This window comes from Stomoxys calcitrans, chromosome 3 (genome assembly GCF_963082655.1).
Source record: "Stomoxys calcitrans chromosome 3, idStoCalc2.1, whole genome shotgun sequence".
In the NCBI taxonomy this organism is placed as follows: domain Eukaryota; kingdom Metazoa; phylum Arthropoda; class Insecta; order Diptera; family Muscidae; genus Stomoxys; species Stomoxys calcitrans.
Genome location: NC_081554.1, coordinates 65442882 through 65469392, shown reverse-complemented (window position 1 = coordinate 65469392; position 26511 = coordinate 65442882). Strand labels below are relative to the sequence as shown.

The 26511-nt window shown below is 38.7% G+C and overlaps 2 protein-coding genes across 7 annotated transcripts in view; one reads left to right on the top strand and one right to left on the bottom strand.

Annotated features, from left to right (window-relative positions):
- LOC106089634 (bone morphogenetic protein receptor type-1B) overlaps positions 1-26511 on the top strand; it is a 735175-nt gene that overhangs the window by 66635 nt on the left and 642029 nt on the right. The window lies entirely within an intron of this gene.
- Positions 1179-26511, bottom strand: part of LOC106081544 (probable cytochrome P450 4ac1) — a 45608-nt gene continuing 20275 nt past the window's right edge. For 3 of the 6 annotated variants that reach the window (XM_013243560.2, XM_013243561.2, XM_013243562.2), the window contains 5 exons: positions 2629-2729; positions 2158-2419; positions 1863-2080; positions 1481-1792; positions 1179-1407 (listed from right to left, as the gene is read on the bottom strand). In XM_013243560.2, coding sequence (XP_013099014.2) covers positions 1244-1407; positions 1481-1792; positions 1863-2080; positions 2158-2419; positions 2629-2729 — 1057 coding nt within the window. In that variant the 3' untranslated portion in view covers positions 1179-1243. Of the gene's footprint in view, positions 1408-1480; positions 1793-1862; positions 2081-2157; positions 2420-2628; positions 2730-5882; positions 5965-6033; positions 6238-6299; positions 6511-19364; positions 19447-19524; positions 19729-19788; positions 20069-26511 lie in introns of those variants that run through there. The other 3 variants (XM_013243564.2, XM_059364466.1, XM_013243565.2) reach the window with 3 other exon arrangements.

Sequence of the window (26511 nt, the reverse complement as noted above, 5' to 3'; positions counted from 1 at the left end):
TTCATAAATTTCAGAGCTGTAGCTCAGTCTGCTAAGAAAGTACCATTTTGTGTACGTTTTAGTACCAAAATGTACTAATTTAAAAAAAATCTTCTAGTCGCCTTGTACATTAACCTTTGTTCCAAATTTCACATCTGTAGCTCCGTCCGTAAAGAAAGTACCATTTTGCACGTTTTAGTACCAAAATGTGTGAATATCAACAAAATCTTCCAGTCGCCCAATATATTCTGTCAAGCTGTGTCTGTATCCCAAATTTCAGAGCTGAAGCACAATCTATAAATAAAGTTCCAAATAGTACCAATTACACCACTTAAGTACGTTTTCTTCTACGCCTGGTATTTGCTGCAACTTATCGTGTTTTTGTCAAGACTACCATCATGTTTACCAAAATTGTTTAATTTTACCCGTCTCCGTTTACTGGAAAAGTAATGAAGCTATTTCGTACTTTTTGGTTCCAATGTGTTCGATTTGTAAAAAATCACTTAGTCAGCCAACATATACTTTCTAGTTGAACCTACATGTTCAATTTCGGGGCTCTAGTTCAATCCGTAGAGAAAGTTCGAAATGGTACCAAATACGGTACTAAACGTACGTTTCTTCCGTTTCCAGTACGAGTACTTTTTTTTTGTATTTTTTCTATCTACCCTCTTTATTTTGCAAAAACAATCATTTTAGTCAAATTTCGAAGTTATAGCTCTACCCATTCATTTTCACCTATTTTGTACTTTTTAGTACCTAAAAGTTCAAAAACTCATTTGGCCTCCCAATTAAGGTTGCCATAGTGTACATTAGTTCCACAAATTCAACGCGCTAGCTCAATTAACAAAAAATGTGCCAAAAAGTACCAATTGTATTAAACGTACAATACTATTTCTCCCACTTCCGGTACGACCCACATTCGTGCCAAGTTTCATGGTTCTTGCTTTAGCCGTTTGGACTGAGAGTTGATCTGTCAGTCAGTCAGTAATCAGTCAGCCACGTATTTCTTTTATATATACAGAGATTTTGTGGAACATTGTCTTCTTTTTTCGGCTATATGAAAAGCTTTCAACAAACGGTAGTGGTGGATTCTACTATTCTGTCGACAATCTTTTTCAATACAAACCTAAACCCTGTGCTGAATTTTTGATACATTACCAATGTCATTTAAGATATCAATGCTCAAATAAGCCATAATATAACCAACATCAGGCCACACATTGTTCTTATTCTTTTGAAGAATGTGCTGTAAAATCTTCGATATTTATTTAACAATTTTCCTCAGTTTCACATAAATCTTCTGCGAGGTTCTTAAAATTATGCCATATTCAAAGGTCAAGTCTTCCAATTTGGTTACTGGTAATATTTCGAAATTTTGCAGCAAGGCAACCATTACAGCTTTCATTTCCAGAATAGCAAATTTTTGACCTAAAATAAAAAGGGAGTAAAATTACTCTCAATGTATTTATTGAATCTGATTTATTTACTCTTAGTAACTCACCAATACAGTTTCTTGATCCTGCGCTAAAAGGTACAAAGGCAAAAGGATGTCTATTTGCGGAATTTTCAGGTGTAAATCGTTCTGGCTTAAAAGCGGAAGGATCTGGGAAATGTCTGGGATCCCTCATTATATCATAAATATGAACATTCACTTGACTGTTTACGGGCAATATAAGGCCATTAATATGTGTCTCTGCCACACAGGTGCGTGCAATAAACGGTACCGAAGGATATAAACGCAGTGTCTCCTTGATAACACATTCCAAATAATCCAATTTGTTGAAGTCAAAGACAGTTAAGCTGGAAAAATCACCTAAAGCAAAAGAAAATCCCCATCATGTTGTAATAAGACCCTTAATAAAAATTCATTTTTCTTTAATTACCTATATTTGCCAATTCCTGCCGACATTTTTCCTGTGCCTCGGGATGTAGGGCCAAATTCAATATGGTAAATATCAGACATGTGGAGGTGGTATCATAACCCTCGAACATGAAGGTGTTGACCTCATCACATATACCTTCATGGTCAATATTCCCCTTGGACTCTTCATCCAGCAGAGTATCCAACATGGCATAACGCTTCTTTTTGCCATATTCATCACTGAAAGACAGTACCATTATCATATATCATAATGAAAGGAATTATAGTTGACTTTACTGAATTCTGGCGAAACTTACATTTCCTCTCCATTATCCTTTTGTTGGGCTTGCTTTTGGCGATATTCTTCTCTCTTCTTCTGAATTATTCTACTGCTGAAATCACTGGCAATCTTCAAATCGTGCTTATGCTTCTTATATCTTCCAAATATGCGAAATATGATGTCATAGAACATCAAGGGATTATAGATTCTTTCCAGTATAACTTCTTCAATGTCATGAATGGTTTTACGATATTGAGCACTGCCAACTAAATCATCCAAACTTACACCCAAAGCGGTTTCTATAAAAAGAGACTTAAGTCGTTTTTTCTCTATGTAGATCTTTAGAACAAGAGAACGGAATTATGGGATAGATGAAAATTTTTTATATTTTTCTTGTGTTATAAAATTCGAAATCCGTCATTATATTTGAAAGTGCTTCCATTTGTAACTGGCGTTCCTATTTCAGTTTTTTTTTGGCATTTAATTCCGTTGCCTTTTTATAACTTACCAATAACGTTGTTTAATGTAAATTCCGTAACAATATCATTGACTTCAATTTCTTCCTTAGGCATGCATTGCAATTTCTTTAAAAGTTTTAAGCTTTCCTCTCTAAAAAAAAGGAAAGAATATATTAAAATTTCAATTCGGTGCTTTAACTTTTACTATATAAGATTATAAGAAAGCGTGTATTCTTCATATCTTAGTATCATATAAAGTATATTCCCCATCTTAGACACATGTAGATTAGGGTGATGACTTTACAACCTCGTATTTTGATGAGTTTATATAATTGAACACAAGCTTTAGAGCCATATATATGTAACATCATCAAACATTCAAGGAAGTTAAACAACGTGGATATGTCATTGGGAGATTGTCCTTGTTGTGGAGGAAGTTGTATAACTTTGATCGTACGCTCACAGCACTGGTTGCTCCGGGCAATATTGATTGGAGATTAATCAATTTTCCAGTGTGCCTTCAAGCATTTGATAGCTTTCGGGTAGTCATTTAGAGCTACATATAGTTCTTCAAAATCTTCAGCGCGAAACAATTGACTACTGTTCCAATGATCACCCCATGAGTAAGAAATTAATGAACAGATTTTGCGCTACCTGTTCCGGGTTTCAGTCATCAGAATAAACGCAAGAAGACATAGTATGGCACGAGAGTTCCAGTGTGCATTGCAGATCTTTGGGATCTAGTTAAACTTTACAAAAGGGAATTCACTCATCTCAGTGACAGAACACATGAGTGAGGTGGAACAGAAACTTCAAGTCGTCTTTCCAGCCTCCTGTGTTCTTATAGCCTGTTTGTCGATGTCGAACGTTTGCTTTTTGTTCGTATGGACTTCTTTTTCTGATCTATATTCGTCTATAGAGACGGTTTTTAGTATTTATTTTTAATGAGCTATTAGATATTTTGACTTTGATGAAACTGATTATACATCCCTTTTTGCTCGAGGTGCAGTTTAAACAAAGTAATGAGTGACGCTCATCAATTTCTGTACTCGATGTTTGGTGATCTAGTCGATCCATAGAGCTCATCGTCCATGACAACGCCAAAAACGCGATTCAGCACATGGCGCTGGTTTTTGCTGAACTTGGGGGTGAGGTGACCTTTCTCTTCGAACATTTGCTGCAGTCGAACTAAAACGCCTACTTTTTTGCCGCTATTCATGCTTGTTGTATCGGCAACAATCATAACAATTGTTCACCACAGGTTGAACGTATCTAACACATTCTGGAGTTCTTCTGCTTTTGTTTGAGCTTTCCCATATTTTAATTTTAAGCGAAGCCAACTTAATTTCTTTGGATTCATTCTTGCGGACTTCGGCCTCATATTTAACGCACTCAAGGTGTTTGCCGCCAAAGTGCATGTACTCTGCAGATAAAGCGTGCTTACCAAGTACTCCTTCACCCGAGCAGCTTTCCCTGTATATAGCCTTTTGGATGCCTGATTAGCATGGGGTTGGGATTTCAATGCCCTCAGCGATGTCATAGACGTGTTTCGAGTCACCGTGATCGCAATTTTGGAGCATTTTTTTACCAATTGGCACGAGCCTTTTTGGGTGGTTGACAAATTGTGTGGGATGCAAAGCGAATAAATTTTGTTGACGGTCAAATGGTCATGCAATATTGAATGTATGCTACATATGTATGAATGTATGCCACTTATGCCTAAGCCTGTCTCAATCTCACGATAGATCACATGACGATCTTGCAATAACAGCTGGCGCACAGCATCAATGGTTCTTGGAATAACAACTGACTTCCCGAAATTCGTCTTGGAGTCAACTATGACCTCGGTTGAATTCATCATACCATCGATAAACACTGGTCCTTGATGGAGCTTAATCGCCAAAAATTTAGTCGATGAACCAAACTGTTGTTGATTTAATCCACGTCGATAGTTGTAAAAAAGAATCGCACGGAGATTTTCACGATTTAATTCCATTGTTTAAACGCGCTGAATCTTTTAAGTCAGTGTAAACAACACAAATAGCGCTCGTATGTCAAAACGCTCTGAGTACGTCTAACCTTAAAAATGTCAAGTTTTACGATAGAGCTATCAGGTGGCAGATAGCAGCACAAGGTTTGTCCAAACCCAAAATATAAAAGGCTACCCTAGTATAAGATTCTGCTCGGCCAAACTTAGCACGCTTTTACTTGCCTATTTTATTTTAGGTTACAGTCCTTCCAACAACCCCATCATAAATTGAGAATACGGTCATTTTCAGCTAACAACAGACTTTTGGCAGTCAGCTTGATGTTTTGAAGTTGCAAACATTTGCCTCTAGCAGCAAAACTACTGCTAACAGTCAGCAGACAGCGTTTGCCGTTGTCAGCAGAATTTTTCTATGATGGCATGGAGAGTTTCAAACCCGAATAAACATTTTGCGGAACTATGGAGCCGGTCTGTCAAAGACGGCCATAACCCTTGACAATTTCATGTTCTTAGGCATGCTATCTTTCTTTTCTTTCGTGTTTATAACTACCATTATCGATGTCTTTTGCTAAATTAGCAAAGTTCACACCTTAAATACTGTTGTTCGAGTAGTTTGATCTCACGGACCTGATCTAATCACCGGGCGACCGCAATTACCGGGTTAGACACAAACAGGTTGGGGAATCTTGTCCAGTTACCAAATCCCAAGTCAATTCGAAAAAATAAGATTTTTTTTTGTCAGAATCTTGACACCAATCTCTTAACCCTTACGTAAAGCGATCCTTCGACTTAACTTCTTGAGCCTGTTACTGTTATGGTACGACTTCCAACATTTATACCATACATGACCAACATCGGCGTATAACATGATATTGTAAATTGCAATTTTGGTCCATGAACATTCCACTAAGGAACATTAACTTCTCACTTATCAATGAGTGCAGTCCGATTCAAGTTTAAGCTCAATGCTAAGGGGCCTCCTTGTTATAGCCGAGAGAGAGAAGTTTTTCAATGGCAAGGTACCCCACAAATGTTGCCAGCATTAGGTGGGGAAAACCACCGCCGAAAAGTTTTGTTAGATGGTCTCGCCAGGATTCAAACCCAGGCGTTCAGCGTCATAGGCGGATATGCTAACCTCTGCGCTACGGTGATGGTCTCGCCAACATTTGAACCCTGGCGTTCAGCGTCATAGGGCGACATGCAAACTTCTGCTCTACGGTATGGAGTTAATGAAAAGAACGTCCACTTCCTGGACAGCAAATGCAAAATCAGCTATCGGTTGAAGTTTAGAATTCGGAATCACAATATAGCACTTACTTGAAAATATCGTTGAATGTTTGCAGTACATTAAAATGAAATGCTGGTGTTAAAAGTTTGCGTCTGGAAAACCATTTGTGGTCTAAAATAATAATGAAGTGTTTCAACGGCAACCATTTCAATATAGAAGTGTTTTTTCCTTAATACTGACCTGAGCTGATTAGCAAACCATCGCCCAAAAATGGCATTAAAAATTTATAAATAATCGATTTATCTATCACTGTTGTACTCTGCAATAATTCAGCTGCATCTTCAGCCGTTGCTATACAGTAAATGGGTGCTCTTAGAAAGTGTAGCAAGTAACTGTTGCCCTTGGCATAGCGACAACTTTTGCGGGCGTATTGAAAAATTGTCTCTACAATTAATGCATTATTTATTAATATTTTGCACAAGAGTCTTTTGCAATCTTTCTCATACTTGGTGTCAATTTTAAAAGGTCAAAATTATTGCCGAATTGTGGCAGAGCACCAGGTACCACAGTGATTTTATCCTCCAGCTTGCTGCCATCTTCCGTTTGCACTCGTTTACAGGCACACAAAACGTAATAATTCTCATTTAATTTGATGACTATGACAAGTAATAAGACTATGACAATAGCCAGTAGGATAAGCATTTTGTTAATTTGATTTGTTTTCTGAATATATTTCAATATTAATAATTTTAAAGTAGAAAGTGTTTTAATCCAGCCTGTATGCAGCAGACTAAAATGTTTTTGTCAACTTCGAATTTTGATATGTCCACTGCTGGCCTTATCTGTTATGTTTCAACAATTGTTTGTATTGCTTTCATTGTCAATAAGTGTGGAACATTATACCATAAGGCGGGTTGGGTTAGATTATGGTAACAGTTTGAAAACCGATTAACTTAAACAATTGTGGATCTATTAGGATGCCACAATAGCGACAAACTGAAGTAAAATGCAAATTTGCCCAAGAACATTGCATTAAAGAACAGGGGCAAACTTCTCACATACCAGTGAGTGCTTTCCGATTCAAATTTTAAACTCAATGATAAGGGGCCTCTCTTTTATAGGCAAGTCTGAACGGCGTGCCGCAGTCCGATACCTCTTTGGGGAGAAGTTTTTACAGCATAAGGAGGGGATAACCACCGTTGAAAAATTTTTTTATGATGGTCTTGCCAGGATTCGAACTCAGTCGTTGAGTGTCACAGGCGGACATGCTTATCCGACGGTGGCCTCCATATAGAACGAAGTATCGACCCGACGATACACATACTGGCAATGTTAGCTTGCCTCCAAGCTTCGGCTACTGCGGTGCTATGTAAGATGGGCTATTATGCTAAAAACTTACTAAAGTTCATTAAAAGTTGATAATGAGTATATCATACTGATTTAGCTGCAAAATCGCTATAAAATAGTCGTTCAAATGAGCTGTTGCGTCCTAACGCCATCATTAATATAAGCAATACGCAATGCTAATAACAAATCTGTTGGCAGAGACACTGATGATGCAGAACGTAATACATGGGTCCTTTGGCAGAAACATTTGCTTGAATTCTCTTGATCATTTAGTTGTTTGTATTGAAAATATTTATGCAATAGCGCTGCTACCGATGCTATCAGCATCAGCTTGCTTGTACAATCATACTTGATATTCGTTGTCGAACTATGTTCAACAAAGAATATTAAGTTTATTAATAAGATAATGATGAATTACTTTTAATAAATTAATTTGACTTCCATGGGTTTACTTAGGATTTTATTCCGCCCCACGCTCCCCACAGGGGGAGGAAGACTGCGGGAAATCTCAAATTTACGTTTGAGGAATTTACGACCCTTCTGGTACGCACATTGCAAGTGTCCTTAACTCCCGGCCACTTACTCCAATAAGCGAAGATCCCTTTGAGCTCATCCCACTGACGCCTGGGCATTTATTAAAAGGAGCGCCATTAGTTCCTGTTCCAGAATGTTATTCACACAACTTGTCACTCATCAACCGTTGGTAAAAATTAAAGATCTTACAGATCCATTTTACTAAACGATGGAAAAACGAGTATTTCTCAGAAATACGAAAGCGGTATAAGTGGAAAACAGTTGAAGCTAATTTGAAGAAGGATAATTTTGTGGTAGTGAAAGATGATCTTTTGCCGCCAACTCAATGGCGATTCGGAAGGGTTGAGAAAGTTTTTACAGGTTCCGATTTCAGGGTTCAAGTGCCAGAAATCCGAACTTAAAAAGGACTCGTCAGTCGGCCTTTAACCAAGCTTTGTATTTTGCCATTTGCCTGATATATAAAGCCGTATTGTTTCTTTTCTTTTTAAACTTAACCCAAATATTCTCATCAGCTAAGCCAGCAAAGTCAGAAAATTGCCTACCCATGTTTTTATGCCAACGGCTTTGGCCAAAATTATTATAACAGAGGGCCCTTAAAACGTAAGAGTATTGATAAGTTCCGGTCAAGTACCCACATTCATTGCAAGGTCACTTGTACATCGTTTAAGCCTTCCAACAACTATAGCCGACGATGCCGATGACCAAATTGCAGGTACGCGCTATTGTTGAAAACCGCCTAGCAATTACTTTGCCACCAACATCATCCGATAAAAAATTTGAAAGTATATACGACCACATTACCGACTTCGCCGATCCTCACTTTAATAACCCCATGGATATTGAAATAATTTTTGTCAGTGACTTGGTAGCCTCCGTCCTAGGGGCTGGTCTTATACAGACTTCAAAGAATATGCCAGTATTACAAAGCACCATATTCGGTTGGGTAGTTTTAGGAGTTTGCATTCTCGAATTTTGCACTGCGGCAAGAGGTGTCGCCATGTTGAACTGTGGTCAACAAAGTAGATTTAGTTTGTTTATAAGATAATGATGAATTACTTTTAATAATGAATTTGGGTTTATATTGAATTTAACGGTTAAAATATTTGCATCAATAGAAACCTTTGGCACAATCAACCCCAGCAAAGGCAATAGCTTTCGCTCAAATTGTCCAAGAGTTTCCATCTTGAAAAATATTCCAATTCACCTTGCGCTGAATTGCCCCCTTTTGCTATGTAGGAATTACCTTATCCACTCACTTAGAAAGAAACCAGCTTACTCTACGGTAAGAACGAAGTTCTCTTCACGGAGACTATCGAATAAAGCTTAAATTGCATAAACCTAACTCTGGCTTTTTCTATTTTTTTCTATTTGCATGGATTTACAATAGTGAGTTTCATATTAAAATACAGTCCACTATTGCAGAAAACCCCACAATTGTACAATCGTACTTTCAGCATATTTTTACCAAATGATGAGGCATTTTTTACCTAACCCATATTATTACACTTCTGAGCATATAGCCAAGGTCATCAAATAGAGGATGACAGAACATTTTCTAGTTCAATGAACAGAAATGCTTTAAATTCATTCGTCTGAAACTGATATCATATGCGTTGTATGTTTGAGCAAAGATCTCTTGCTCCGTGGTATGCCGGCGTTTATATAGTGATGCACTGTTAGAACAGAGTGTGTGTATATTAAATATTCAAAATATGTGAAAACGCGTAACGATTGCCCCCGAATTCATATAAAATTTTCTCACATATAGAACAAATCAAATACATCTATATGAGAATTATATAGTGATGCTCTGTTATTACAGTGTGTGTATAACTAGGGTCGAGGGTCGGTTAATATAAGGCCAAGGTTAGGGCTTCTAAATGGTGACTATATCTCACACGCAAAAAATTGTAACGTTTTTCAACGAAGTTGTCACGACAAACAAAATACTTTTATTACCAATTCTTCTTTTATTAGAATTGTATAACTTTTCGCTTCAACGTATCACACATAACGTAGCATTATTGAACGCGATAAACTTTGTTTATAGTAAACCCTTTAGCAGTTTTGCTTACGGTCAAAGGATCTTTCTTTTGTTGTAAAACCGTAAACTCTTTAATGGCAAAAGTGTTTCGATAGCCGCAAACGGTTATTCGTTTACCGGGCCAATAACTTTTCTCATGTGTCTCTCCTGCTAGAGAGAAATGATGAGTATTTGAGCGTATAGACCAGTGATATCCAAAAACTCTCACATTACAGTGTACGTCCACAAGAATATAGTACCAAGCAAGCCCTTGGACTTGCACATATGTAATTGTATGCTTGTCACTGGTATAGACACATTCTTACACGCAACACACATTTGTCCTTTCCTTTTGAGTTGAGTAGCTCGATTGAGTGTGGATTGTAAACTCGTGGCAATTTAAAGAAACATCAATTCCAAAGTAGGCATTTAAATGTGCGAAAACAACAACTCCCATAATACATAGTACAAAACCGCAATAAAGTTATGCAAATATAGAAGGCCGTTTAATGTGTTTGCTAACTAATGTTATCCCCCTTAAAAATGCTTGCGTTGTATACTCATCCGTTTCGAACTTTCCCAGGACCTATGCTACGGTGTTAAAATGGTGGCAATTCGTCACCTCGAGCGACAAACCCTTATGGAAGTGATAGGTTTTTTCTATGTAAGGGAACGAGAACTGGGACTGGGACTGGTGCCTTTCACCAGAGAACCTATCCCGTCACAGATTTGGCGCATGTCCCATTTCCCGTAGGGAGGTTTATCCATCTGCGAGATTTAGCGTTTTTGAAAACTTCTGATAAGAGGGAGGGTTCGCCAATACCTTACCATATTAACTTTGGGAATGAAGATCTAAGGCTTCCTGTCAACCTTGTAACATTAATTTAGCTAGCCGAACGAAAATTTGCACAGATACTTCTTATCGATGTAGGTCGTTGAGGATTGCAAATGAGCCATATCGTTGCAGATTTGGATATAGCTCTTAGGTAAAGTGCTCCTTTGTCTTTTTGAGGCCCTTGAAGCTGCAATTGTTATACGATTGTATGCGGTGTTATGTTACGACTTCCAGTACTTGGACCATGTATGGCTGAACATTCCACTAAGAAACAGGGTCAAACTTCTCATATATCAATGAGTGCTGTCCGATTCAAGTTTTAAGCTCAATGATAAGGGGTCCTCCTTTTTATAGCCGAGTCCAAACGGGTGCCGCAGTGCAACACCTCTTGATATAGCTCTCATAGAAACTTAACATCCCGGTATTAAGTCCTAGAATGGCGTAATTTTTATCCGCTTAGGCTAAATTTTTCGCACATAGTGTTCTGTTACGGCTATCCACAACTGTGCCAAGAATGATCGGAATCGGTATACAACCTGATGTAGCTTCCATATAAGCATATCGCCCGATTTGACATCCTAAGCCGAAATAACTTCCAACATCCACGTTATGGATTTCCCGAATCAGTCTATGTGTATTTTTTTTACACTCTCCACCATATTTTTTCCTCTACCATTTTTTTTATACCCTTCACCATATTTTTTCCCTATACCATTTGTTTTGTATACCCTCCACCTCCACCATAACAGCGCGAAATATTCGTCTAAGGCCCTATAGTATATATATATTCCTATTGGTCATGACATTTTAAGCCCATCTAGTCATGTCCGTCTATCCGGCCGTTTGACGAAAGCACACTTACTTTCGAAGAAGTAAAGCTAGGCGCTTGAAATTTGGCGCAGGTACTTCTTATTAATATCGGTTGGGATTGTAATTGGGCCAAATCGTTCCATGTTTAGATATGGCTCCCATATAAACCGAACTGAACTTGAGCTTCTAATGATCAAATTTCTAATTCGATTTGGCTGAAATTTTGCTCCATGACTTTGTCTCCGACATTCAATAGATGTACCGAGTATGGTCTGAATCGGTCCAACAGTCTTACAAGATGCGTGCCAAGTATGGACCCGAAACCTGATATAGCTCCCATATAAACCGATATCTCGATTATTCATCTTGAGCCTCTAAAGGGTACAATTCTTATCTGATTTTGCGGAAATTCTGCACAACAACTTCTTCTATGACCGTACCAAGTATGAGTCGAATCGGTCCATAACCTGATATAACGTCCATATAAACCGATCTGCCGATTGTACTTCTTGAGCCTCTAGAGGGCGTAATTCTTATCCGATTTAGCTGAAATTTTGCAGAATGTCTTCTACTTGATCTTTAACTTGCGGACCAAGTATGGTCCATAACCCGGTCCATAACTTGATATGGTTCCAATAGCATAGCAATTCTTATCCGTTTTTGCTTATAGAGAAATACCGGTCAAAGAACTTGACAAATGCGATCCATGGTGGAAGGTTATTAAGATTCTGCGTAGCCGAACTTTCACTTTCACTGAAAATCTTTTCAAGTTTATTCTGTTGAACCAGCACTATAGATTTTAAAAGTCTTATGACTTGCAAATGTTTACATCCATCAGACAAGTTTTCAAAGAAACGAAAGCCTAAAGTCTGGTTCCTTAATGCCTGCACTGGTTAGCTTTAAGAAAAATCGACATGTCATGACAGACACAGTGTGCGAGACTTATATAGCAAAAGACAGTACAGAGATATCCCTCATACAGCTAACATTAAGTCTCATATTCTTGGATCGTTCAGAACCCTCATTATGTGACTATATTTTATCTGTTGGATTTCGGGCTTTATGTTGAAGAATAAGCTTGCATGTGGTTAAAGATTAGATGGACAACAACACACATTCAACCACACATAAATTCCTATGCCCGCGATCAGAAGCACACGGATATTGTAACCAACTTGTGTGCCTTCGTTCGATCGACGCACAGAGTTTACCATTGTGTAGATGACCAGGGATGTTGATATTGGTATTGGCATATTTCTTAGCAACGATATCTAAAGACAAAAGGTGTTGATCTACATTCAGTATCAGAAGGTGTGGTCTTCAATTCGGTTGTGTACACAGGCAAGACATTCTTTTGTATCCGGCTGAGCATTGAAGATGTGTGATTTTGATGTACCGTCCTCTAAAATAGAACACCATATAGCATTATAGTTCTGACAACTGCAGTATACAGCCAGATCAGTCAGTTTTGAATCGCCAAAGATTGCCAATGGCGCTCTTGCAAGTGGGTCACCTATCAAGGAGGATTGGTTATCATTTAGCTAAACTCGAATTCCATAGCACTCATTGATATGAGAAAAATCCCCCCTTTTCATTAAAGGAAAACTCGTTGGCAAACTTGCAATTTCCATTCACTTCGCTGTCATATGTAAAGCTTTCTTGAATGATCTCTCTCAGAGTGATGGCAAGTCCAGTCTTGTCGCAAAGGTCATATTTAAACCTCTCAGAGACTTGAATTTATTATTCGTGACAATAAATATTCCAAATGGAGACAGTACTTCTCCTTGAAATAATCCTCTGCAAATTTGCCCTTGACCATTCTATTAAGAAACACGGAAAAATTCTCATATATTAATGATCAAATGTTGTACGGTTCAAATTCAAACTTTTTATAGCCGATTCCGAATGGCGTGCTGCAGTGCGACACCTCTTTGGGGAGAAGTTTTTGCATGTCATAGTACTTCACAAATGTCGCAAGCATTAGATTTTTTTTCTGATATTCTCGGCAGGATTCGAACCCAGACGTTCAGCGTCATGAGCGGGCCTGCTAATCTCTGCGCTACGATAGCCTCCGAAATAACCCCCCAACGACACATTTATGTAGTTCTTCTGATCTCAAGTTAGTCGCTATACAAAATGTTCCGATTCCAGTTTGTAGACAGAGATTCCAGTTTGAAGAAAATCTCAATGCTACCATTGTATATTCCTTGACATCGAGAGAAGCTTCTATGTAGTCGACCAAGTCATGAAGGGTAGTTTTAGTGGAACTGTTCTTGCTGTTGAACCACTGCTGTCTTGGCGAGTGATCCTTGAAAAGTGTGGTCAGTAACTAAACTTTAATTTAAGGGGAGTATGAGTTGGGGTTAGACTTGTCATCAAGCTAGTAGTCCTCGTCACAAGTTTCTGCCAACCAGTTGCTTATCGGTTAATGTAAGCTTTCTCAGCCATTCTATGAGTCGAGCTCTCAGTAGCAGGTAACGTGCGCCGACAAGATACGGTTACGGCAACTGTTTGATGTAACTTAAAGGAACAATTTGGGGTCCAAAGAGGTAGATCACTAGTCCATTTTAAATATATTCGCTATGTCTAGCTATGTTAAGTGAATGGAAGCATAGTTTTGTAAAAATATACATCCACCTCGTTGGATATTTAAAGATAAACCAGCTATTGATTCATTTTCAGGATCGAGAATCTCTATATGTTGTGACACTTACTTGAAGATATCGTTGAATGTTTGTAGTACATTAAAATGAAATGCTGGTGTTAAAAGTTTGCGTCTGGAAAACCATTTGTGGTCTAAAATAGTAATAGTAAAATTTTCAAACAGCAACCATATCAATGTTGAATTATTTTTTCCTTAATACTGACCTGAGCTGATAAGCAAACCTTCGCCCAAAAATGGCATTAAAAATTTATAAATAACCGATTTATCTAACACTGTTGTACTCTGAAATAACTCAGCTGCATCTTCAGCCGTAGCTATGCTGTAAATGGGTGCTCTTAGAAAGTGTAGCAAATAACTTTTGCCCTTGGCATAGCGATAACACTTGCGGGCATATTGAAAAATGGTATCTGCAAGTAATGCATCATTTATTAATATTTTGCACAAGAGTCATTTGCAATCTTTCTCATACTTGGTGTCAATTTCAAAAGGTCAAAATTATTGCCGAATTGCGGCAGAGCACCAGGTACCACAGTGATTTTATCCTCCAGCTTGCTGCCATCTACCGTTTGCACTCGTTTACAGGCACACAAAACGTAATAATTCTCATTTAATTTGATGAGTGTGACCAGTAATAAGACTATGATAATAGCCAGTAGGATAAACATTTTGTTAATTTGATTTGTTTTTCCTAATATTCTTCAGTATTAATAATTTTGAAGTACAAGGTGCTTTAATCCAGCTTGTATGAAGCAGACTAAAATGTTTTTGTCAACTTCGAATTTTGTTATGTCCACTGCTGGCCTTATCTATAATCTATCAACAAATGTTTGTATTGCTTTCGTTATCAATAAGCGTGCAACATTATATCATAAGGCGGGTCAAATATAATATAATGCTAACTAAATACCTGTTCGCAGAGACACTGATGATGCAGAACGTAATACATGTTCGTAGGAATAGATATTCTAAAACAACAGTCATAAAATTGCCTCGCCCATTAAGTTTTTTGTAGTGAAATAATTAAAGCGAAAGCTGCTACCACTGATACTATCAGCATCAGTTTGAATGTGCAATCTTGTTTGTACAATCATTCTTGATAATCATAATTTCAGCATATTTTTACTTGTGCAGACCGAATGAGATGTGACAGTGATTTCTTCTGCTCAGAAATTGAGGCATTGTTTACCTATCCCATTTTATTACACTTCTGAGCATATAGCCAAGGTCATGAAAGAGAGGATGACAGAACATTTTCTAGTTCAATGAATAGAAATGCTTTAATTTTACTCATCTGAAACTGATATTATTTGTATTGTATGTTTGAGCAACATCTCTCGCTTTGTAGTATGCCGGCTGTTACATAGTGATGCACTATTATTACAGTGCATGTGTGTATATTAAATTTTGAAAATATGAGAAAACGCACTATAATCGGCTTGCCGAATTACTATAGAATTTTCTTAGATGTAGAATAAATCAAGTGCATATGATAATTATTTTAAGGAAAGAAAATGGGTAAACAAAAAAATTGTTTTACCAATGATTTAAGCCGAGGATCGGAAAGGGCGATTTTTTAACTATTATCTTTTTGGCAACACTGGTTTAAACAGCTCACGCACGTTTTGTGTTTTGTTTCACTATCAAACATCTTCAGTTTGGTCTATAATTTAACCATGAATCGTCTTACAAACAAACAACGCTTGCAAATTATTGAATTTTATTATCAAAATGCGTGCTATGTAAAGAAAGTTCATCGCGCGCTTCTTTCATTGAGCGACAAAGTTCATTTTTGGCTCAATGGGTAAGTAAATAAGCATCATTATCGATTTTGGAGTGAAGATCACCCAGAAGCATTGAAAGAGCTACCAATGCATCCAGAAAAAGTCACAGTTTGGTGTGGTTTATGGGCTGGTGGCATCATTGGACCGTTCTTCTTTAAAGATGATGCTAATCTAACGTAACTGTGAACGGTGAGTGCTGTCGTGAGATGATAACCAACTTTGTTCTGCCCAAAATGCAAGAGCTTGACTTGCATGACATGTGGTTTCAACAAGACAGTGCCACATACCACACAGCACGCGTAACAATGGAATTATTGAGAGGAGTGTTCGGTGAACATATAATTTCACATTCGGATCCGGTCAATTGGCCGGCTAGACCCTGCGATATAACTCCGAATTTTTTGTGGGGCTATGTTAAAGTTCATGTCCGCTTCAATTGACGTATTGAACGACAACATTGAAGCATTTATTTGCGAGATACCGGCCGAAATGTTGAAAAGAGTATGCCAAAATTGGACTAAGTGGATGGAGCATTTGAGGCGCATTCGCGGTAAAAATTTGTATGAAATAATATTCAAACATTAAGTTGTATGGACCGTGGAATCGATTCCAATAAAGATTTTATGCAATTTCTGGATTTTATGTGTTTTTGAAAAACGTTCCTATACTCTTAAATAATCACCCTTTATAAAAGAGAAACATCTTTCTGCATACAGAGAATCACATGAATATGCAGTAAGGAACAGGGGATACTTCTCTCATATCAATGAGTGCAGACGGATTAAAGTTTAAGCTCAGTGATGAGGCACCTCCTTTTTTATAACGAGTCCGAACGACATGCCGCAAGGCATGGTAGAGGAGTTTTTACATGGGAGGATCCCTAACAAATGTAGCCAGCATTAGTAAAGAGATAACCACCGTTGAAAATTATTCTGATGTTGACGCTAAGGATTGAAGTAGAGCTGGTAAACTATCGATAATCGATATCTTCGATACACCTAAGGCTTATTGTGCGCTCTAAAAACTAAAAAGTAACCTCGAAAAAGAAAATTTTATGTTAGGAATTCCGTACCACTTACAAAATCCTTAATTATTTTCAATACCACTCCCCTAAGTTGGTTCATGTCTGATATTGTGTCTCCACCTAAGTGCGTGTATCAGTTGGACGCGAAAGCCGGGCAATGATAAAGCAAATGCTACAATACAACGTCTCATCATCTTCCCCACATGCCTTACACATGCTATTACTTGCCGCACCGATTTTGCATAATTGAGCTCGTAGTCCTATTTGTCCCGTTGTGATACCAAAAGCTATATTGACCTCCTTCGTACGTCCTTTCAATAATTGCCTCGTCCTCTTACTGTCCAGATCACCCCATAGGATTTTCGCTGTCCTACCGACCGTTTCGCTGTTCCACAGTGGTGCATGCGTATTCACCACTAAATCGTCTGTCCTTTCATTTCCCCTTATTCCGTTGTGGCCCGGCACCCAAACGATGCGGATTTTGCCATCCTCAGAGAAGACGTTAATCTCCTTACACTGTGTTCGTGACCTTACCGTCCTGGTTGTTATTGCTCTTGTGCCAATTTTACTGTCGATAGAGATGTTCATACTCGACGTCCTCGCGTTAACACCCCACCACCTCACGCATTCCATGATCGCTCGGATCTCCGCCCGCAGGATCGTATTATGGTCAGACAGTCTAAATCAGATCTCAGTCCTTGGGTTCCCAATTAAGACCCCAGGTCCACTCCGTCTTCTAGCTTTAATCCATCCGTGTAACATGGTCTTCCAGATGGCATTACCAGGCTTCCATCAATCCAAGACTATGCCGCTGGCAGCATTGCCTCGCACTCGACCTCAATTATCGTCTCAGTTATCCGATCGGAAACCACTTCGCTTCCTTCCAGGTTTCCTATCCTCGCCTCGATTATACCGCGATGGTATAAGCTGCTCCCATCCTCAATCCATTTTCTCATCGCCTTAAGTCTCATAGCCGCAATGGCTGCCTCACACTTAGTCTGTATGTCAATGGGTCGGATATCTAGAATAGTCTCTAGTGTCCTAGTGGGCGCGGTCCTTATCGCTCCGCCTATGCCAAGACAACATGTTCTCTGAACCTGTTGAATGGTCCTTATGTTGTTCTTTTCCTCCATAGCAGTCTACCAAACTACTGAGGCGCATGTAAGTATTAGTCTAATCATGCTCCTGTAGAGCCAGTGGACTCTTGTCGGATTCAGTCCCCATTTCGAGCCTACAGCTCGTTTACATATTGCTCAACACCTGTGAGCCTTCTCAGTACGCTCCTGAATGTGAAACTTCCAATTAGGTTTTCTATCCAAGATCACTCCTAAGTATTTGATCATGTCAGTTATCAAAAGCGTTTTGTTGAGGAAACGTGGTGCGTCAAATTGGTCTACCTTCTTCCTCGTAAACAGGCATATTTCAGTCGTCTCTTGGTTAACATTGAGACCTCTGGGTCTAGCCCAGTCATATGCCATATGCAATACCTTTTCGGCCCTTCTGCATAACTGGTTTGGATCATTGCCCATTAGACGGGTTCCAATCCCTCCTCAGTCAGCATCCGTAATAGGTCATTTATAGTGGAGTGACGATAAAAAGCCTTCCTGTGGCGAGCTTTGTGCCACTTTCTCCCTTATATATATATATATATATATATATATATATATATATATATATATATATATATATATATCAATGGGACTTGTAATTTATCCATCTGTTCCTTAGCATATGGTTTATTCAGTCTCTAAAGACCGGGTCCACCCGGTACTGGTCTCAGGATTCGATCAGTGTGTCGGGCCGCCCCCTCGATGTCAATGCATACCGCCAGTGTCTGCATTTTGGCACCGAAGGATTCCTCTATCTTATGCACAATTTCGTGCAGCGCAGTCTGTTCTTTATCATGGTGTCCACCATACGTTCCATGGTTTTGAGTAGGACGTTAGGCATATAGGTCTGTAGGCCTTTGGTGTCGCATAACTTGCCTTGCCGGGCTTGGGTATAAATACCATCCTAGCCTCCTGTCAGGCTTTCGGAGAATATGTAAGTTCTAGGCACGTTGTGAAAATAGTGGCCAGATGAGGCACCTGATAGTCTGCTTCCTTTGAACTATGATTCTATAGAGCATTTATAATCTTGATCGATCTAAGCATGTCCGTCGGTCGAAATCGCCAAAGTCTTAGATCGTTTGAAGCTATCCACTTCAAATTTTGACGGTTATATTTTACAGATGTAGGTCGTTGCGGATTGTAACTGTGTCATATTAGAATAGATTTGTATATAGACCCCATATAAAATGGTTCTTCGACTAAACTTCGTTGCACCTTCAATTCAAGCCTCAATTCTTTTCCGATTTGCCGGAAATTCTTATGTTATGCTCTTTTATGCCCTCCCACGCCCATACAAATAAATTGATGTCGGGAATTGACTTTATGAGCCCTTACAATTTTTAATGTTTGTCAGATTTAGCTGTCGTGATCTCCGATATTCCTCATTCTTCACTACCATCACCACTTACATTAACTTATTGACCCACAAGAGGTCTAACTTACTTAAAAATATCGTTGAATGTTTGCAAAACCTTAAAGTGGTATGCAGGGGTTAAAAGTTTGCGTCTCGAAAACCATTTGGGACCTAAAAAAATAATAGAACATTGTGACTAACACCAAATATGTTATATGGGTGGGTGGCTGTCGGTCTAGCTGCACTAACCTGCACTTATAAGCAAACCATCGCCTAAAAATGGTGTTAAATATTTATAAATAACCGATTTGTCCAACAATGTTGAACTCTGGAAAAATTCAGCAACATCTTCGGCATTCACTATGGTATAACAAGGAGCTGTGGGAAAGTACAGCATGTAACTTTTCCCCTTTGAATAGCGATAACAATTGCGGGCATGATGAAAAATTGTGACTAAAGTAAGTGAGAGGGACTTATTTTTGTTTATAAAACTTGCTGTAATTTTTCTCCTACCTGGTGTCAGTTTCACTAGATCCAAGGTATTACCAAATTGTGGCACCGCACCGGGTACTGCTATGATTTTATCCTCCAACTTGCTGCCATCTTCTGTACGTACCCTCTTGCATAAGCACATCACATAATAATTCTCATTCAATTTGTATAGGCCAAGAATTAAGACAATGACTATAGCCGCAAAGACAAGCATTTTTATGTGTTTTTTTTTTCAAGTGTCTTGTTTATCAAGACGCTTACAGTATGCTCCACTGCTTTCACCAAGAATATCTAGACAATACTAAAATATTGAATTTATTTAGCATTTCTCATTATGCCCAGCTACAGGTTCTAATATATTAATTTATTTTAATCATTTGTTTTAAACTCCTAAGATTTTCTATAGAATTGGGGGTATGTTTGTTTTGGTTTCCTGTTGGTATTCTTTATTCAACGCAAACTCTAGTTGACCTCGACTAACCTATAAAGAAATATGAGAAATACTTTTTTTCATATCAATGAATGCTATACAATTCAATTTTTAATTCAATGATAAGGGACCACCTTTTTATAGCCGTGTCTGAATGGGTCTGTCGCTGTGCGTCATCTATTTTTAGAGGAGCTTTACATGGCTAAGTACCTCTCAGAGTCAATGCCAAGTATGATCCGGACCATAACCTGATATAGTTGCCATATCACCTAATCTCCTGATTTGAATTCTTGAACCACTAGAATTCGTAAAATCTATCCGATATGGCTGTAATTTTTGCAAGTGGTAATTTTTTATGACTTCCAACATCCACGCTAAATATGATTCAAGTCAGTTGATAATCAGAGAACAGCAGCAAGCCACATTAAAAATGAGTGCACACTATAGACATAAAGCGACTGGCATGCTCACACCTTATACCAGCAATCGTTGTTGACGCTTACGACTTTCAACGACCAAAATATAAAATGCTCCTTTGAGCTCTTTGAACTTTTTTTGGTGTTTTTGCCGATAAGCATAAAATGATTGCCAGTCATATTTTGCATTTTAAGCAAAACGCACGAGGGCTCACATTCAGTTCTCGCTGGATTAAAGACACACTCACTCATTTATCTTTCAAAATTATGAGAGCTGCAATTAATTTGCGTGCTTCATAAAAGTTTGGGTAAAGAAACATGAAAGTAATGGGAGAAGAATGGAAGTGGAAGCAATTACAATCCAAAAATAAAAAAACAAGTGCACAAAAACACCCGAGTATATCTATGCCGCTCAAAACTTGATGTTTCATTCTTTTACTTGCTTTGGCCGTCATCTGAGTGGTGTTCATTTGCAAACGACACACGATGTCCGTCGACCGAATTGAAAATCACATCCACTGAGCCATTACTTAAAAGTGTATATGTGCGTATATTTCTAGCTAACTTTGTTTTTATGTGGCATGCGATACACACAATTGCTTTGGTCAAAGTGGCTATTGAGTGCCAAATTTTGGGTCTCATGCAGTACTCTGATTAACATACTCTTAGCCAGTAATCGGCGCTTTTAATCTGAAAAGTATCCCAAAAGAGATCTGTGTATATCAGAATTTTTGGTACTACTAACAAAATTCTATATCTATACCGCTTAACAAAACTTGATGTCTTATTCCTTTGCTTGCCTTTCCTTCATTTGGCACTCATATGAGCGGTGTTCATTTGTAAACAACACACGATGTCCGTCGATCAAATTGAAAATCAAATCCACTGAACGATTTCTAAAACGTTCGCGCATTTCTCACTCTATTGTATTTTTGCGAGTGTTTCTAGCTAACTATGTTTTTATGTGGCATGCGATACACACAATTGCTTTGGCCAAAGTGGCTATGGAGTGTCAAATTTTGGTTCTCATGCAGTTCTCTGTTTATAATCTGATAAAATCGTTCTCCTTATTTGCAGAAGTCATTGAAAAAGAAAATTCGAATTTTTACGATTTCATTAAACTGGAATAGGGATACTTTTTTATGTTTTTTTTTTATTTTGTTGTGCCCACCACCATAGCATGGGGAAAAACTGATCTAGCCATTTCTAACACCTTGAAATATATAGGAGTGAAGGTAGAGTCATTAAGTTATAGTCATTTAGCAAGTTCAACAAGTCTCTTGCAAAGTGTAATACTATTATACAGCTGTAAGTATTTGACCTTTTGATATCTGACAAGGTCAAATACTTAGGTGTGATCTTGGACAGGTATATGAATTGGAAGTGTCACATTCAGGAGCGTACTGAGAAGGCTCACAGATGTTGGGCACTGTGTAGAAAGGCCGTATTCTCGAAATAGGGTATGAAACTAAGGATAGTCCACTGGCTCTTCAGGAGCGTGATTAGACCAATACTTACATACGCCTCAGTAGTTTGGCGGACTGCCAGGGACAAAAATTGCAACCTTAGGACCATTCAACAGGTTCAGGGAACATATTGTCTTGTCATAGGCGGAGCGATGAGGACCACGCCCACTAGGGCACTGGAGACTATTCTGGATACCCGACCCATTGACATACAGATTAAGTGTGAGGCAGCCACTGCGGCTATGAGACTTAAGGTGATAGGGGAATGGATAGTAAATAGGAGCAGCTCATACCATCAGTATAATCGAGACGACGATAGGAAACCTGGAAGGAAGAAAAGAGGTTTCCGATCGGATACCTGGGATGAACCTTGAGCCTTGGACTGAGGGAACCCTAGTATTGCCATCTGGAAGATCATCTTACACGGATGAATCAAAGCTAAAGAACAAAGTGGGCCTGGGGGTCTACATTAAGAACTCATGGACTGAGATCTAATTTCGACTGTCTGACCATAATACGGTGCTGCAGGCGGAGATCCGGACGATCATGGAATGAGTGATGTGGTGGATATGGTGGTGTTGTGTTAACGCGAGGACATCGAGTGTGACCATCTTTACGGACTGAAAACTGGCCATAAGGGCAAAACAAACAGGAGGGTAAGGTCACGAACAGTCTTGCAGTGTAAGAAGGAGATCAACGACTTCTCTGAGGATGGATGGAAGGGCAGTTGATTTAGCGGTGAAGGCCAGAGGACTGCCGTCAATAAACTTGGTTAACCCGAAGCCTTTCGGGTCAACGCAGCCCGAGTAAGGACGGGCAACGAATGTGTATGTGTATGTGTGGAACACCGAAACGGCCGGTAGGACGGCGAAAATCCTATGGGGGGATCCAGATTCTGAGAAGACGAGGCTATTACTGAAAGGAAGTTAGAAAGAGGTCAGTATAGCTATTGGTATCATTACGGGACACATAAGATTACAAGCTGAAGGGCATGTGGGAAAGATGATGAGACGTTGGGGCATTTCCTTTGCCATTGCCCGGCTTTTGCGTCTAACAGGTACCGGCACCTAAGTGGGGACGCTATACCTGACGTGAACCAACTTAGGGAAGTGGCATGGAAAACAATTAAGGATTTTGTAAATAGCACGGTCTTCCTAATTTAGATTTTCTTTTTCGAGGTTACTTTTCTAGTATTTAGAGCGCACAACAAGCCGATTACTGGCTTAGGTGTTTGTCCATAATCTATCCTACACAGCTTCATGTTTTTTGGGTAAAATTTTGTAAAAAAAAATAAAAATAAATTACAAAAAAATGCATTTAAGATGTAAAAACGCCACGCAACCGATTTTAATGTCAATTGTTACTATGCATCGGAAAATGAATAAGGAAATATATGTTATACCAAACAGAGTCCTCACCTAAAATTGAATCGCTTGTAGAAGCTTTACCAGTACTTTCCCAAGAGTCTATGAACACTTTTCCGAAAGCTCATTGCGTTCAGAAACAGAAAATATTACAGACTTGGCTAAGTTCGCCACAGTTTTTGAGAAAAATACACCCCAAATATGAAAGTGCATATATTGAGTTGCCCAAAAAGTAATTGCGGATTTTTTAAAATAAAGTAAATGCATTTTTAATAAAACTTAGAATGAACTTTAATCAAATATACTTTTTTTACACTTTCTTTCTAAAGCAAGCTAAAAGTAAAAGCAGATAACTGATAGAAGAATAAAAGCAATTACAGAGTCACAAGCTGTGAAAAAATTTGTCAACGCCGACTATATGAAAAATCCGCAATTACTTTTTGGGCAACCCAATATAACAGTCATACTTCAATATTGCATCGCTTTTAGAAAAAATTCCGAGTCTTTTTTAAGAGTATATCAGGTGTGCCGAAAGCTTTTCTGAAAGCTTTCTGCATCCAGAAACAGAAGAAATCGTAAACCTAACGAAGTTCGCCACAGTTTTTAAGAAAAATGCATCCCAAATATGAAAGTGCAAAGATTGTTATCTTCTCTCTGAAATATTGCATCGCTTGTAGGAAAATTTCCTTCTTGGCATCGAAGGATTCCTCTATTTTATGCAGAACCTCAAGCAACGCAGTCTCCATCGACCTTCCCTTAACATAGTCATGCTGCTAGTGTTTGAGCAGTTTGTGGATGCTCAACTCTTTGTCATGGTGTCCGCAATACTTCATGGTGTCTGCAATACTTCGATCTCCCAATTTGTCTTCTTGAGCCCCTGGAAGCTAAAATTTGTGTCCGATTTGGCTAAAATTTTGTAGATAGTGTTCTGTCAGAATCCATGGTGGTGGGTTCCTAAGATTCGAGCCGGCCGCTTTTAGTTGTTATTTGTTTATCTTCATCCTCGTAATACATGATGTAAGTCTTTTTAATAGACTTATTTGCATTTTGTAGAGGTTTTTAAAGATTTTCATGTGTTGTCACGTGAGACACATAAAGAACATAATTAAAAAAAAAACTATTAGAAATTTCATCTCCCATTGACTCAGTGCAACTCAACTGGAATTTTTTTTTTTTAATTCGTTCGCTCATTTCGTATCGCACATCAATATTCCGGTTGTGAAATGTCGGACAAATATAACCTATCACAAATATTCATTATTACTGTAGTTTCAGAACATCATTCAAAAACATTCAACGTATCATTAAAGAAGGAGGGTATAATCACAATTGAAAATGATTTTTGCAACAGGTGTATAGGCAAAGATAGCTGGAGAGTTAATTCGACAATCTTACAAAAGCACAAAATTACTTGATGTTGTAAATATGTTGGGCTTTAGTAGTATTCTGCAATCAGCTTCATAGTGGACCATTGTGATATCACAGTGATGAAAGATGTCTTTTGTTCATATCGCATAAAAACCTCAATAACTCGCTACTTCAGACCAACACTTCAAACCAAATCTGAACTGATTTTGTCGAAATTTATAAGAATCTTAGCGCTTGTCTTTGGGCTAAAGAAGTGATATGTGTAAAATTTCTTGGTGATTGGGTGATATATGCGATCTTCACCTTGAAAGAAGGAACACGTGGACTGACGAACACTCCCTAGCCGATTCAAGAGGAAGTTCTGTGTCAAGCCGGGCATAATAGTGGCACAGGGTACAAATAAACCATTAACGCCAAATGCGGTTTTGAGACTGAAGGCGATAAGAGAATGGATGGAGAATGGAAACGGTTCATACCAATGCGTTAAAAACGGAGCGAAGTTAGGAAATCCGAGTGTTATGCAAGAGTTTTCGGATTGAATACTTTAGACAACGCTTGAGGTGCACTGGTTCCATCGCAACAATATTGGATTGAAGGAATTCTGGCTTTGCCATCTGGATGTTCATGCTACATGGATGGATTAAAGCTGGAGGACAAAGTGGACCTACATTGAGCAGTCAAGAATTGTGACCTGTTTCCGAATGCCTCACCATATATTGGTCCTGCAGGCTGAAATTTTTTCGACCTCGAAATCCACAAGATGGTATGGTCTTAACGCGAGGACATCGAGTGTTAATAACTTACTCAATGGACACTAAACCGGTCATCAGGACTATAACGTCCGGGACGGAAGGGTCACGAATTGGCTTGAATTGTCAGAAGGAAGTTAACGCATTCTCTGAAGATGGCACGATCCTCATTGTAAGGGTGCAGGGCCATAGTGGAGTTGGGGGAAATAAAAGAGCACATGATTTGGCAGTGAAGGCCGCCGTCCATAATTGTAGTTAACCAAAAGCCTTTTTGAGCGACACAGTCCAAGTTAAAAACGTGGGCGACGAACGCGCTTCTTACAGCGTGAAACAGTGAAATCGACGGTAGGACGACGAAAATCCTATGCTGATATCCAGATTGCTAGATGACGAGGCTATTACTCAAAGGAGTTAAAAGAGTTATCAGTTTCATAACGGGTCACATAGCACTACGGGCGCACTATGCGGAATAGGTGCGGCAAGTGATAGTGTGTGAATGTGAATGGTGGGAAGACGATGAGACTTTAGAGCATTTCCCATGTCCGTGGCAGGCTTTCGCGACTAACAGACACCGGCACTAAGGTGAGGACACTATACCATACATGAAGGGACTTAGTGGCGTGTCATAAAAAACAATTTAGAGATTTTGTTAGCAGCATGAAATTCGTGACTTAAATTTTTTTCAAGGTTTTGTTTTAGTATTTGGAGCAAGCCGATTAGTGGCTTTGGTGTATTTGCCTTGTCTTTTCAATCTAACCTAAGTCGATTATCTCCAAAACGAGTAGAGACATTGGCATTCGAGAACACGTTTTTAAGTTTTTGAAAAGAACTTTTTGGCAGTGTTTGGCATCCACTAGGAAAATATTTGAACATGTATTTATCTCAATTCAGAATGTAATAGTAACTGAAGAACATATGAGTTAATCATCGAGGCATGCACATTGAGTAAAA